Source organism: Peromyscus californicus, unplaced genomic scaffold (assembly GCF_007827085.1).
Source record: "Peromyscus californicus insignis strain IS unplaced genomic scaffold, ASM782708v3 Scaffold_6__1_contigs__length_162567912, whole genome shotgun sequence".
Taxonomy (NCBI): Eukaryota; Metazoa; Chordata; class Mammalia; order Rodentia; family Cricetidae; genus Peromyscus; species Peromyscus californicus.
In genome coordinates this window covers 76,976,717-76,993,069 of record NW_026294584.1, presented here as the reverse complement: position 1 = coordinate 76,993,069, position 16,353 = coordinate 76,976,717, and the positions used below count along the sequence as shown (strand labels likewise).

The 16,353-nt window shown below is 37.5% G+C and overlaps 1 protein-coding gene across 2 annotated transcripts in view; it reads left to right on the top strand.

Annotated features, from left to right (window-relative positions):
• The window catches only part of Snca (synuclein alpha), a 103,120-nt gene extending 87,028 nt beyond the window's left edge, over positions 1-16,092 (top strand). For both annotated transcript variants that reach the window (XM_052719872.1, XM_052719871.1), the window contains exons 5-6: positions 13,966-14,049; positions 15,506-16,092. In XM_052719872.1, coding sequence (XP_052575832.1) covers positions 13,966-14,049; positions 15,506-15,538 — 117 coding nt within the window. In that variant the 3' untranslated portion in view covers positions 15,539-16,092. The remainder of the gene's footprint in view (positions 1-13,965; positions 14,050-15,505) is intronic.
• The last annotated feature ends 261 nt before the right edge of the window (positions 16,093-16,353 follow it).

The window sequence follows — 16,353 nt, the reverse complement described above, 5'->3', positions numbered from 1 at the left end:
AAAAATAATAAGTGTTATCTTCTCCATGAGCCTCAAGAAGAGCGTGTAAAATCACCTTAGAGACAGAGCTTGCTCTCGAGTCTAGATGCCCTCCATGTCCTTCAAGGAAGAAGGAACATTTTGCTTTGTATTGAGTAGTCACAGTGTTAACTTTAACCACAGGCCATGCTGTGTTTTCAAAGCACCATGTGTTCCTTTTGTGACAGATACACAGTAGATTACAAGTCGGACCATGTGTATCTGCTCTGTTACCCGCACTTTCTTCTTTTCCTGGGTTGCTTTCCTGGTTTTGGTAGCCTTTTCTTTTAGGTGTCTTCTGCTCTACAGTAGTGTGTGCTCACTAAGCAAGGTTAGTCATCCTTCCTTTCAGAGGTAGGAGACATTTGAAGAGAGGGCCTGAGGCAGGAAGAGCACTTAACACGCAAAGCAGATGAATTAATAGTGAAAGAGAGATTTGGGAGCAATACATGAACCGGTTCATTTTAAATACTCTTCACAAATGGCTGTTCTTCTCTATATGACAAAAAAATAAGGCATGTCAACCAGTTGCAATAGTTTGGTGACTCATCCAGTCCATATTTTGCTAGACTGTGAAGAAAATAAAAGGGAAATCCTACGTTTTCCTAATTGGCTCTCATTGAGTAATTTTTTTGAAAACCCCCCATTTTATAGGTATGTTGATGATATGCAGCATATTCAGTACTCTGCAAAATCACAATCTTTTAGTGCAGTGAAAGTAACCTCATTTATTAATCAGCAGCACTCCATTATATCAAGCTGCCTCTTGATAGAAACACTACTGAGTTCATGGCTGTAGTTGTCATGCTTGTCCCCATGGACACTATAGATTCATTTTCTGTGTCCAAGTCTTCTGGGCCAAGGCAGCGGGAGGTAGGGATTTTTAAAATATTATAAATAGTGTTGTTTTGCATTTTTTTCATAATGGCAACTGTGAAATAAAATGATGATGGCAGTGAGGCTTAAGTCAATCAAATGGACCATCTGGGAAGTAGTCATGACCTTCAGCCTTAGAGAACCTGCCTTATTTCCCAGCAGAAGCACAGCCATATAGCTATACGACCTGAATGTGGTGCACTGTGGTTTGAAATATCCATGGCTCAAGGAAGCTTTCACCACTAGGATGCCTAGGACACATCTCAAAAGAAAGCTTTGGGGTAGGGGACTGGCCTGGGAGGTGGTGTGCACTGCCTCCCCCAACATGGTAGTGGCCTTTCTCACCCTTCATCTTGGTGTTGCCTACACCATAACTGATCATGAAGAGATCCGATGTTCAGGTACTAGACACAAAATTATAGTTTAAGGCACAATAGTAACAAAGAAGAGCTGCACTTTCAGCGGGGAGGGGGATGCCATCATTCAGCAGATGTCACCAGGAAATAGCTCAGAGTTGAGAGCTGTCAAAAGTAAGTGTTAGAATCAATAAATCAATATGAATTTTATCCATGTGTGACAGTCTCAAGAAGTAAAAATAAAATTTAATTAAAAAATTAAAGTGGCAAGAATGTATCAAAATAGGTAAGCAAAATAGTAAGTTTCTAAAAAGAGAGAAGGCAAAACAGGATTTGTCCAGAACAAGTAAATAAAAACAGACCACATTGTTTTTAATTTCAAAAAACAACTTTTAATTTTTTTGAGAGGAAATTTTTTTCTTTGTTTAGACATTTTTTATTCATTTTACATACCAACCACAGAGCCCCCTCTCTTCCCTCATCCTGCTCACCCCCTCCAGTTTTCCCCCCAATCCATCCCCTATTCCCTTCTCTGAAAAGGTAAGGTCTCCCATTCAGTTGAGGCAGGTCCAAGCCCCTCTCCCTGCACCAAGGCTGTGCAAGGTGTCCTACCATAGGTAATGGGCTCCAAAAAGCCCGCTCATGCACCAGGGATGGATCCTGATCCTATTGCAGCCAACTTTTAATTTTAAAGTCCATTGTGCATAGGCTTTCTTTTATATGTTTGTTTGATGTGCAAGTAACATTTTTCTTTTAAATCTTTTTTTTATGACTAATAAGTAGGAATTTAATTTAGGACTTTGATAGCAGACTGTTTTGCATACATGTTACACATGTGTTTGACTCAGCATTTAGTAACTGTAGTACTGCCTGACTCTTGTATAGAACCTACCTGAAGATTCTCCTTTGACATTATTTATTTTTAACTATAGATGCAAAACAGCCTCTAAGAATTTCTGTCCTTCAAAGATTAAAAATTTAGAGTAAGTCTTAACTGTTAGAGAAAACTTGGGATATTGGACTGACTGAGCAGACCTCAAATGGCAACGCTCAGGTTCTGTTTGTTATGCTCCACGATTTCCCTGACAATGCAAGGTCTCTCTTATTACACACTGCTTCTCAGTGGTTGGTTTATTTCTTTCCGATTTCTTTTTCAGGATCTATTATAGAACTTGAAGAGACCGATAAGTTGATATTGCAGAAACATTGCAGTTTTGGTAGCATAAAACATAGATTCCATCACTGAATTAGACTGTGAGAAATAGCATTTTCTACTTCAATTTTATGAAATTTTGAAGACTTTTTTAAAAATGTTGCTTTTTGTGTTTATTTCTTTTTTGTCATTTTTATTTATTTATTTATTTTTCTATTATCAGCTTGATACAGTATAAATTCTTATCCTAATAGTGAAATGTTTCATTGAGTCTTGCCCAGTAATTGAGTAAAACCAAAACTTATTATAAGCTACAGTCATCCTAGGGTCCCCCCTGCTATATAGCCTCCCTGGTTCTGTGGGTTGCAGTTTGATTGTTCTTTGCTTTATATCCAGTATCCACTTATGAGTGAGAGTACATACCATGTTTGTCCTTCTGGGTTTGGGTTACCTCACTCAGGATGATATTTTCTAGTTCCATCCATTTGCCTACAACTTTCATGTTGTCATTGTTTTTCTCTGCTGAGTAGTACTCCATTGTGTATATGTACCACATTTCTTCAGTTGACAACATAAATCCAGTTACACTAAACTTAATAGAAGAGAAAGTAGGAAGTAGTCTTGAACGCATTGGCACAGGAGGTCACTTCCTAAATATAACAACAGCAGCATAGCCACTGAGAACAACAATTAATAAATGGGACCTCTTGAAACTGAGAAGCTTTTGTAGGGCAAAAGACATGGTCAATGAGACAAAAAGACAGCCTACAGAATGAGAAAAGACTTTCACCAATTTTGAAGTCTTTACTGGTACATAAAAATATCACATCTCTATGATTTCGTCAGTTCTTCAAATAAAATAACATTAAGTCTACATTTGCAGATGTTATATAACCTCTTAAACACAAGATAGGTCATGTTTTTGGAAGCTAGCCACCATGCAGCCAGTCACTATCATAGCCACTAATATCATGTAATAATTATTTGTCAGCTCTAAGATCACAACCGTGCTCATGTCTCAGTTGTGAAAGTTTCATAGGCAGCACACTAGTTAGTCTATTTGTGAGTTTGAAACCAGGGTCTACAAAGGAAAGGTCATGCTTTTCATCGAGTTCTTATCTTGCCTTCCGTAAGAGGACCAGTGACAGAAAGATTAAGAAATGTCTTCTTAGTAGCCATCACACAAACTAATAGAAGTCTACTCATCTTCCAAAACCAAGATGGAGAGTCCCACTTCCATGTGGTCCACTGTAAGCCCTGCTCCTGTTGCTGTGAATGAGCCTGCAGGGAAGGATGTTGAGAGCACTGTGCTTTTAGCTGCTGCTTCGTTAGTCTCCCACTGGATGCTTCTTATCCATGTCTAGGACTTCAGCATCTGTTACTGTAGTCTGTATCCACATTCCTGGGCAGCTAAGAGATGGAGATAGGGAAGGGCCTGTGTACCAGTTTGAGAAAGACAAACACCGAGGTTCCTTATAGACTCAAATGTAACTAATTGATGAAAACAGACAAAAAGTTTCTATTATTAAAATATAGAGGTTTTTTTTTTTAAAAAAACTTTAGTCTATTCTAAGAAAAAAAATTAGCTGTAATTTGATAATATAAAAATGAGTACTCATTAATGAAATAATATGTGTTTATTGAAATACATAACAAAATCAAATGCTACGCTAGCACCTAGTAAATTCTCAGCAAATACTCTGTTATGTAACCAGTAGTCATTACCGGCTACTTTATGTCATCATATTTAATATCTGTGATGTCATAGGTACCATTTGCCACTTTGTTAGTTGGTTACCAAATACTTAGCTCAGGATAAAGCATATTTTCTCCAGTTTTCCAAACAACCAATCATGTGTATACAGTTTCTAGGAGGGGAATCTGATACATGATGCTTGGAGTGGTTTTGTGAGGAAGCTTTTATTTGCTCCCCAAGGTGACTGAGCTGGCAGTTTTCTCACACATACGCATGCAGTCTCACCACCCAAGAGTGCCTGCAGTCACTACTCACAATCATGGAGATGCTTACATTGTCCTCACACAGACACTCCATGTGTCTGTGGGAAATTGAGAGTTGCTGTTGAGTATTCAACAAAAGGAGATCTAAAGGAACCAAATTAAAGAAAGATCCTTTGAGAATGTTGAACAGAGCAATGTATTGACTTACTGAGAGTTTAATAATATAAGTAATCCAGAAATAATGGATGCTTTAAAAGTAATTAAAAGACTACAAATAAACACTTAGTGCCTTATTATAAAGAAAGGAAAGACAACATTGAGCTCATCAGTTGTGATGAGGAACTAATCTTTTCTTTCTCTTCAGATCTTAGGTGAATAAATAAGCAAACTAAACATGATGACTAATTGTGGCATCTGCCCAGTGGACTTACTTAATGGATCATTATGCTTTATTGTAATAATTAAAGTGGACATAATGCAGGGGCTTAGGAGGGATTACCATCTTCAGTGCTCAGCAAAGCTTTGCTCCTTGTCAGCATGGGAGAAGGAAGCAACTTAAGTAATGATAATTCAAACTATTCTGCCAATTTGTAGTTTCGGGGCCTCTGATAAAATAGCTTACCACAAATTCAGAAAATAATGTTGTCTGAGTAAGGCTCTTCATTAGAAGAAATTTGTTCATTGTCCCCTAAATAAAAAAAAAATCTGTTTTTGTCCTTGGCAAAACATTACACACACACATACTCAATTCCCTTAGCAGTCTGAGATTATTTTTCCTGCTGCAAATAATAACATGCTTTAATTAATACTAGAGGTAGTTCAGGTATTTAATAAAATGTTTTACATTTTCAGAAGTTGATTATGTCTTGTTCATGGAGTCTGGCTTAATGTTCTATTATGAAGATTTTATTTACAAGAATATTTATAAAAATACAACATAAGAAGTTAAGAGGGTGGGCTTTGGAGCCAGGTGCAGTCTGTTTAGTGGTAGATAAAATGGGATCATAAGGACAGCCTTATCTAAGAACTGCTTTGTGTTCAGGTAAAGTTTCTAAGGTGTTTGAAATTTGCCCAGACCCTGATGGAGCACCAAGGAAAGTCTGTTTTTTGGTTTTTTTTAACTGTTACTCATTTATAAATAAGATGGGAAAGAAAACATTTTAGTAACATTTCTATCAATTACCTTCTTTATTTGTTTAGTTTAATATATTAATTTACTTATTTTTATAAGCAAGTCTCACTATATTTGCATGGAGCTTACAATGAAGCCCAGATTGGCCTAAAACTGCTTCAGTTCTCCAGGTGCTGGTATTATAGGCATGAGCCACCATGCTGGGTTTCAGTTCCCTCCTAAGGATTCCCCTTGCTCATCAGCTTTCTTTACAATCTCGTAAAAAGTTCCCCTTTACCACAAATCTGTTCAGACATGATTAGGAGTTTTTTTTTTTTTTTAAAGTCTAGTTAAAATAAAAACAAAACAAAACAAATAAACAAACAAACAAAAACTAAAAAACAGAGGAGGAGAGAGTGACTATTACCACCCTGTGACAATATTGAATTGTGACAGAAATTTCAAGTCCTTTTGAAGTAGATTGTTAGGACCTTTGAGGCACTAGCTCCTCAGTGCCTCTGGTCCCATGGAGATACTGCATAGCACACTCAACCTAAGATGTGGAGACCCAATGAGGAGCCTTTCCTTCTAGACCGTAGGCTTGTTCGACTTCACTTGGTCTCTGTTAGAATTACTGCTCCAACTTTCTTAAATATTATTAATCACTTAGGTAAGGAAGACATGGCCTTCCTTTGCTCTCTGAGATTTCTTGATTTTATATTTACTGATTTCTAAGCCTCCACGGTCTGCTTCAGAACCCCATAACTCCTGTCCATCTTTTTCAGACAAACAGCTTGTTTTATCTGAAGTATTTCCTACATGTCAGATAGTAAGATAGAATGTCTGTTATTTGTTTGTTTAAAGCAAACACCTGTGCCTTGGTTCATTAAAGTCTTAATGTTTCCTACTTTTTCCTCTAAGATCTTCAGGATTCCCTAAAGTCACCTGAAATAAAAGCACTGATCCTGTTTCATACTTGGGGCTACCCTTTCATTCAGTTGTTGACTTTAGGACCTGCTTTCAAAGACCAGTGTGCTTGCAAAGAGGATGTGGCTAGCTGATTCTGAGTGCAGTGTGCAACATATCTTCCTCAGCTCAGCCCACTTGAACTCTGAAGATGTCCTATGCCCTCTCAAACCAGGGAGTTTATCTTTATGAGTCCAATCCATACAAGGTTAAAAGAAGAGTAAAAATCTCAAGTATATATTTAAACATATAGAATAATATTTTCACTCAACAGTCCTTAAACATGAAAAACACAGTGTATTCTCTGGATTCCATTGTGTGTTAGCAATTTCAACCAGATCCTATCCAAAGAACAGGAAAAAACGCTGGTAGTTGTTGCTATGCTGTGCAGTCTCATTAGATGAGTCAGCTAATGACATGGTTGTGCATTCAATATGGCATGCACTACACAGCTTCCCAAAGAGAATGGGGATTAAGATAGCATGCTACCTCCTGAAAACCGTCCTTAAAAAGGCTTTTACACAGATACCTATTTAGTGTGCCAAGTGTTTTATACAACTGGTTTTTGATAATTGATAGAAAGCATTTACAAAGATTCCTCAAGTGTATTTAATATATTATCTTACCTTTTTCCTCTTCTCCTAAACCTTTTAAAACAATGAGATAAGTGGGTGTTCATCTTTTCTCTATACTGTTCTATCCATCTGAGACATGATTGCTGAGATTAAATCACTGTGCCAGAAGGAAAGAAGACAAGAAAATGAAGAATGAGCTATCTATCAGTCTTCCCAAGGAGAACATGCCCATGTTCAATGAGAACATGAGTACACATTTACTTCTGTCTAGGACTAGCTTCTCCACATATGTCACTTAACTGGATAAATTTGCATTCATAATCTCAAAAAGCTCTTTACAGGTGTGACCTGGGAACAGTGTTTTACTGCATGGTTTACAAGTGCTCCACACCTTTGCTATTTCCACATGACACATGTAGCTGATGCCATAGAAATTTGCTGTTCATTGAGAAAATCTTGTTAGGTGTAATAAGTGAGGGCAGATTAGTCACTGTGATAACAAAGTAGCCTTTCAGACGAACCAGGAACCATGTATCTTCAGACAGCTTTGTGCTAGTCATTTTGTTGTTGTTCCTGTTAAAAATCAAGCCATAGTTGTGTTTTTGTTAATTTAATAGTAGACCTCAAGGTCAAAAGAAAAACCTCAACCACTGAACTCTATAGTTGCATTTTATGTGTTTATGAATATAGGGTGCATGCATGCGAATAGGAGTGTTTGTATACCTAGTCACAGGCATGTATAAATTAAAAGACAACTCACAGGTATTGTTCCTCAGGTGCCAGGAAGACAGTCATTTGCAGACTTGGAACTCATCGATTAGTAAACTAGGTTAGCTGGTCAGCAAGCTCCAGGGATCAACTTCTCACATCCTCACTTCATGCCCATCACTAACCCCACATATACCCTACCCAGAGATTACAAGCACAAGCTACTCAACACAGATGCTCATGCTTAGAGAGGGCAATTCACTGATTGAGCCATCTCCCAGCCCCATGCACTTTTCATATCGAACAAAGACCTTCCAAGTTGTAAATTGTTGATGGTGGTGAACGTCTAGGCCATGGCAAAACTGACAACAAAAAAAGGTGAATACATGGAATACATCTTATACCTATTTCCTCACAAGTTTTTCATTCCTGCCAACTTCACTTTTTAATATGACCGTAAGTACATGGCTATTTGTCTTAGTAAAATGTGCTTTTTAATTTATACATATATGGACTTCCCTATATAAGAAGTAGAATATATAGTATGTGCATCATTTTCAATTAAAATTGACTATTTTACACACACACGCACACACACATGCACACACACACACACACACACACACACACACACACACGCACACACACACACACACACACCCCTCCTAATTCTCTTTCTCTAACATTCTCATATTTCCCTCTCATCCCATTCAAGACCTTACTCCTACCATTGCTAACAGCCCCTTCCCCAGATTCATGGCTTTCGGGTTTGGTTTTGTGACCCAGTTGGTTTAATCAGACCCCTTTATGTGAACATATGGCTGGAATTGTCTATTATTACATAGTGGAATCATCAGTGGTTATAAAACTGAAGGCAATGATTTACCCTTTCCCTAAATTAGTCAGGAAATAGTTCAGTAGTGAGAGATAGGGTCATCTGAGCCCTTCTTCTATCTATGCCTGCCTGTTGACAGGCTCATTTCTATGCATATTCAGAGCAGGCACCTGAAACTGCTGTGAGTTCGTGATTGAAATTTCTGTCTTGCCAAGGAAATAACAATTCACTGCCCTTTGCTCTTTCTTCTGGCTCTTTCTGTCGCTACTTCTTCAAGGTCCACTGATCTTTAAAGGGGATAGTATAAATACATTGTTTAAGGCTGATTACCAATCCTCAGTGCCTTTTACAGTCATGAGTCTACATTCACCACTGTTCACTAGAAAAAGAGGCTTCTCTGCTAACGGCTCAAAGTATCATTTGTTTAAGAGCATAAACAAATATTTAGAGGCAGCTTAATACTAGGTCAATTTGCTAAATAACCCTATTCAGTACTCCCCAAGGACCTATGATATCTCCTACTAGGATTTCAGTTTTTGTCATGTTTATAATACTAGACTTTGATTCCTTCATTGGAAGTAGGACTCTAATTCACTGAGAGAGCAATGGGTTACCTCCCGAACAGTAGTACCACTACTGTATATTGTGCCTGGAAAGTTGGCCTCATAGATCATGGAATGAGATAAGAACACTGATGTCTTTTTACTTCCAGTATCTTGCATAGCAACTTCTAAGACTGTGAAAGCTAGGCCATAGGGAGGAAGCTTCCAGCTCAGATCCAGACTGACTTCTCTCAGTCCTGCATCCAAGATGGTTAGTGTGTTTAACAATAGAGGCTTATCTACTTCTGGCAGACAAAAAAGAAGAATGACAAGAGCTGCTATTGTTGGGTGTTTTGTGAGATCTTTGTGATCAATAAGTCATAAGAAAATATCCTACCTCTGGCATTTGATGTTTGATTTAATAACCCATGGCTTTGGGGAGAAATTATGTTCAGCAATGTACATTTTAAAGAAATCTGTGCTATTTTCATCTAAAACAGAGTCCTGGGTTGTATTTTATATTAGAAACACTTAACACACTAATATATGTGCTTATTAGCCAATGTAGTTGAAAGATTTCTCCGGTCTCATCTGGCTCACGGTCCCACAGCCGCTTATAAAATAATTACTCAGAGGCTTATGTTAATTACCAATTGCATGACCTATAGGAGGCTTTTTGCTAGCTAGCTCTTATAACGTAAATTAACCTATTTCTATTATTCTATGTTTTGCCATGTGTTCTGTGGCTTACCAGTCCGCTGGCATGTTGTTCCTTGGGCGACAGGCTGGTGTCTCCCTGCCTCTCCTTTCTCTTCCTGTCTGTCTGATTGGATTTCTGCCTGCCTCTAAGCTATTTTGCCATAAGCCAATGCCACTTTATTTATCAACCAATCAAAGCAACACATATTCACAACATAGAGAAAGATGTCCCATAGCACTTCCCCTTTTCTATCTAATCAAAAAGGAAGGTTTTAGCTTTAACACAGTAAAATTACATATAATAGAACCTTTACCCTCTTATGTCAAATTTGTTTCTTTTAAATTTCTTCCTTTGTATTTATGGCTATTGTTTTCTCCATCTTTGTGATCTGCTCTGTTGAGCAAATGTGTTGCTTTCTTTATTCAGAGGGCCTGATGAACATTGCCTGACATTATAACAAAACACTGATTATATTCAAAACCCATCTTAGCATAAGAGCAGCAGGGCAAAATCTTGATCTGCCACTTTCAGTGTTCTAGCTATAGATAGCAGGTAATTGGTTAACCTTTGCCATTGAAGATATCACTATATATTGTTGTACAGTCTTTCAGAAGCCCCAACTGTTCATAAGCCTCCATAAACTTTGAAGTAGAGAACATCTTTTATTTCATTGTATTCACACTGGCAGCAAGTATATTGTTCGGTTTTTATACTAAATGACACCATGTAGGTTACAAATGATTGCACACAGTGGACAGTAATTTCCAAGATCAGTTGGAAATATTGGTCAGTTCTGGTCTTAACTTCCTGCTTCTGACTTCATGAATAAATCCATGTTTTCTGTATTTCTGTATTGTTACTTTGCCACCAAGAACCAGCCTACACAGAATGCTCTGTAGCAAACTTCATTGAAGATTTTGGTGCAAGCTAAGGGGAGGTAAGATGTAAGCTATACATGGGAGCCAGGTAGGATGGAAGCTATACATGGGGAGACAGTTAGGACACAGGCTATACATTAAGGGCCAAGAAACTGTGATATATGCATGAATATCTATACAAATATGTACAAATATAATTTTACATTTGTGTCAATTTACAAAATATTTCAAATAGGAGTAGAAATATATGTACATTACAACAAATATAGTCCTGTATTTGTATCAATATACAAATGATCTTAAATAGGAATATGAAAATAGTTTACATTTGTATCAGTTTATAAGAATCCATAACCATGCAAATTATCTAAGGCTGATATTTTATAAAATTGATAGCTATAGAATATGAAGGTAGTAAACTAATTTAGTAAAATATCAGCCTTAAATAATTTGCATGGTTATAGATTCTTGAATATTGATACAAATAGTCAGGCATGTTGAAAACTGTGCATTAAGGGCTAAGAGGATTCAAGCTATGCAGGAAGGGCCAGATATGATACAAACCATGCAAGGGGGATCAGGTGGGAGGCAAGCTGTGCATTAAAGACAAGATGAAATACAGTCTGTACATTAGGGGCCAGATAGGACACAAGATATACATTAAGGGCCAGGTAGCATGCATATTGTTCATTAAAAGTTTAGAAAGGATATAAGCTATGCATAAAGAGCCAGGTGGTATTACAGTACAGATCTCCCTGAAAAAGAGGAGGTACAATAAAAAAATATCCTTGTTACAAGATTTTGACAACTTTCTCTGCAGGAACAATGGCTGATGTGAGCCTGTCTTTTGCATGATCACTTCATCTGTCCCAAAACCTTGCTCTATCTTTGCCTTTTGGCTGGTGTTTTACACATGCTGATGACTCATCAGAGTGTTTTATTAAAACATTATTGCTTTTTACCTAAACAAATACTTCATTTTGTTTTGTTCTTTGGGGGTATATATTCATACCATAAAGATATAATGCTCTCTTGAAACATGTTCACAGATAAACTTATGGACATATGTCTGTGATTTCACTTTTATTATAGAAATTATGGTTCCTTTATGATTTCTAAAACCCTTGCCTCCAAACATTTTTTAATGTCTTAAGATAAAGAAAATCTTTGATAAAGATAATTCCTCAAGAATTTGTGAAATATGGTGTTACCTAAATGAGATCCAGGAGAGTACAATCTTTATACTTTGAATTTAATTCAATATAAGTGTATATTTTGCTTCATCAGTCTTTAGCACAAGAAAAAAATATACTCAGAAAAATATATTCTGTATTTTAAAAATATAACCAATCATTATTCATCTACAATTTGGCTGATAATATATTTAAAAGAAACAAGGATGGATTTTAATTGATTGTAGTACAAGAAATCCACAAGCAACATCCAGTGTTGCTTGGCTGAACTTTGAAGTGAAAACAGTTACCCCCTCATGGACATGAACACCGACATGCAGTGGTCTCCTCTTCACCTACTTATGCAGAATCACTTCTTTTATGAGAGTCATCAGTCCCCAAGATTGGCCTTGCATTTGTCTCATCCAGTTCAGAACATAAATCTCACAGATTACATTAAAAATGCACAGAGCTGGTGGTTTGCCATATTTCCCTTATATTGACTGTCTCTAAGACGCATTTATACATCAGTGGGAGAGGTCAATGTTATCACTTGCTTCTTCCAGGTGTGTACAAATAAAAAGATCTCTCCACTTTCTTTTATTACTAAAGCTAATTGATGCTGAGGAGTGGCATAGGAAATGTGTCCAGGGTCACAAAAGATTGATAATCTAGTGTGGATAGAATTGTAACCTGAGTCTAATGACCAGGTCCTGGTGCTGAACCACCACACAACAAAAACTTGGATTCTTATACTACTGTATGAAATACTGTGAAAGTAATATCTTACTCCACATTTTGAAGTGAGGTGTTTGTGGGATAGTTTGTAATTTATTTAACTTGTAAGCAAATTGGTCTCTCTGGGTTTGTAAACAGAGATTGGTGATGTCCAGAAAGCATGATAGGATGATCTATAAGCTGTTCTCTCCAGCTACCAAAACCATGCCTCACTGTTGACCATTATCTCTTTCCTCTGCCTACTGGCCCATCGTGTCTATGGTAAAAGCAGTGGGAGTTAGCACTTACCCAAGGATATTGTCCACATAAGCTGAGTATCTTTTGACACGTTCAATGAGTCCATTTAGACTCTGGCTGCATCTCTAATTTTTGAAATTTTACTGAACTCAGTCATTTAATAATTGTCTTGCTGGAACAAATGGGAAGGAACAGAAGACTTTTGATGGAGAATACAAATAAGCTGCCTTGTGTTGGGCTGAATGTTAGGGTGTCTACATTTATGGAGAGATAACTTGAAAAATTGTTTCAATCTTGTCTTTGGTTTTTTAACTCCAAGTACGTATATTTTCAAATTTCATATTTGAGAAGAGAACTTATTTCTTTGCCAGCATTTAAAAATGAATTATTGGGGCTGGAGATATGGCTCAGTTGTTAAGAGCACAGGTTCTTATTCCAGAGGGCCCAAATCCTAGCACCCATATGGAGGATCACAACTGTCTATAACTCCAGTTCTAGGGAATATAATGCTTTCTTCTTGCCTCTATGGGTACCAGGCATGCACATAGTGCACAGACATACATACATACAGGGTAAACAACCATACACATAAAATAAAAATAAGTTTTAAGTGAATTACAAACCATATATACTTTACCTTATAAAATTTAGGGAAAAATAAATAATTTGTCTTTCAATATTTGTTTTACTGTTTTGGATTTTTTTACTTTTTACCATCAAATACTACATGGGTTCTGTACAAAAATGATGTCCTGCTAAATATTACTCCATAGGTAGGTTCTAATAATTTTAATACATTACCATTATTTGATTCATCATCATCCATTGATTATAAACCATTGTGTTATGACTGCATTGCTTTTATGGAGAGAATTTATGGACTCTAGGTTTGGCAACTTCCTAGTTACCTGGGTAAAAACATTGTACTCTTCAGATTGGTAACCCATGTTTGCACAGTATTTTTCCAGAGGTGTGATACCATTAGAATTACATCGGCAGTACTAAAGGATTGTTGTGCAGTTCTGACAACAGTCCTTCCAGTATCCCATAGATGTAGCACATGTAAGTTTTTTTTTCAAATTATCTTTCAAAAGTTAAGATGATATCTCATTGTACTTTTCGCTTCCCTCTTTGACTGTAGGGTGAAGAAGGGTACCCACAAGAAGGAATTCTGGAAGACATGCCTGTGGATCCTGGGAGTGAGGCTTATGAAATGCCTTCAGAGGTAAATGACCTATATACAGAAAACTAAGAAAAATGGTTGAGGTGTTGAATTTGGATCATGCCAACAGGTACCACCAAAACCTTACAACTATCAGATTTCTCCAGAATTATGGTCTGGGTAGTTCAACCAAGAAAAGATTTTAGAGGAAATGATTTTGATCTGTGTGGGAGATAAGATAGGTCAAAATGAGAAGAGAACATTCTAGCACAAGAGACAACCAGAAACAAAGGCACATGGATGTGTCTGAGCAACAGTGCACAGTTATTAATCATGCTTAGAAAACAGAAAAATGACAGATTAAGACTGAGAACATAATTAAGGTTATGGACAAACTGTAGAGCATCAAGGTAACTTTGTCATTTAAGTTTATATCTACTTAAAACAATACAAAAGTAAATAAAACAAAACAAAACAAAAAGCTTTTGAAGATAGGTTTAGTTTAACAGCAAAACCTCCATATAATTGGAGTTATTCTTGAGGAAGGCTACCTAATCCAGTTAGCTAGGGCTATTACCATTGCAAACATTATCCACATTTTGTTCAGGAGGCTTGGGCTTTAGAATAAAGAAAAAGGAGCCAATAAAGCCTTCCATGAAGGTGGAATTTGTTGGTTGTAAAGCGGCAGTGCAAATGTTATTTATTAAGTGGTGCTGTTACAGTGCAAGAAAGGCCACAAGGCACAACAAAACCCACTATCAGAGCTTTATTAGGAGAAGAGAGGGACAGAAGAGAGTGGGACCAGGCCTGTGGAAGACAACACATGCAGAGAGAGAAGGCAGGGAGGAGGAGAAGAGGAAGAGGGGAGGAGTCTGTGTCCTGTTCTTATGGATTCCTCTGCACATGTGCATATGGGGTTATGGGGCTATGCTACACATGTGCATAGATTGCATGATCACACTGGGCACAAATTATGGGATCACGTAGCGCAAGAATTACTATGTAGGATGCAAGGCCCCTTACTTGGCTACTGAACGCTCATGTGTAGCCATGTAGCTGGGGGAATGGCCAGGAATTCCAACAGTTTCCTAATGGGAGAGAGAAAGCAGAGGAAGTGCCCCTTGTCTCTAAGCATTGTCACTTCTGGGAACAAGGGGTCTGAAAGAGGTTCGAGGCAGTTCACCTTGGTACTCACAGCTTACAGTTCACAGCTAGGGAAACAAATCCAGAGCCCCAGCTGATTCATACTGTAGGACAAGATCACAAATCAAATGGCACATATGGAATTAGGCCTAATAAACTAACCCTGACAACTCCCATAACTTATACATGATCAGTATGAAAAGACAAATAAATGTTTGTGACAGAAATATTCCAAACACTGTTCTGAGGATCAATTTTATCTGAGTGGAAGGTTGGATTCTCTCTCCTTTGAAGTAAACACTTGATAACTGTCACTTTCACTGACAAGTCATTCTCTCTCTCTCTCTCCCTCTCCCCGCTTCTTACCTGATGTTAGGAAGGATACCAAGACTATGAGCCTGAAGCCTAAGAATGCCTTTGCTCCCAGTGTCCTGAGATCTGCCGGCCACTGTTCCATGGCGTACAAGTGCTCAGTTCCAACGTGCCCATTCATGACCTTTTCTCAAAGCTGTACAGTGTGTTTCAAAGTCTTCCATCCTCAGTGATTGACGTCCTGTACCTGCCCCTCAGCATCCCGGTGCTTCCCTCTCACTACAGTGAATACATGGTAGCAGGGTCCTGTGTGCTGTGGATATTGTGGCTTCAAACCTAAAACGTTAGAAGAAATTTAAAACACCTAAGTGACTACCACTTATTTCTAAATCTTCACTATTTGTTGTTGCTGTTCTTGAGGAGTTGTGATTTGCTAACTTACAAGAGTTTTAGGTGTCCTTAATGATTCTTTCTGTCGAAGAATGATGTATTGTGAAATTTGTTAATATATATTTTAAAATATGTGAGCATGAAACTATGCACCTATAAATATCAGTTATGAATTTTACAGTTTTGTGATGTGTTTTATTAACTTGTGTTTGTATATAAATGGTGAAAATTAAAATAAAATACCATCTCATTGCAAAATTATTTTTTTTTCCATTTCCCTTTAGTACCAAAACCATGCTTATCAGGAACATAAAAGGAAATGACCACTGACACAAAGAACCTGAATTTAAAGTTTTCAATACTGTCTTAAGAAATTGAGAGGAGTGAGAGATGGATCATTCAACTGCAGGAGGAATTCCCCAATGCCACTGCCCAGAGCCAGCTCTGATTTACAGTGCTGCTCTGAGTGCTGGCTGCTCCTAGAAACAGTTCACTGGAACTAAGAAGTGTGAGTGGTAGTGA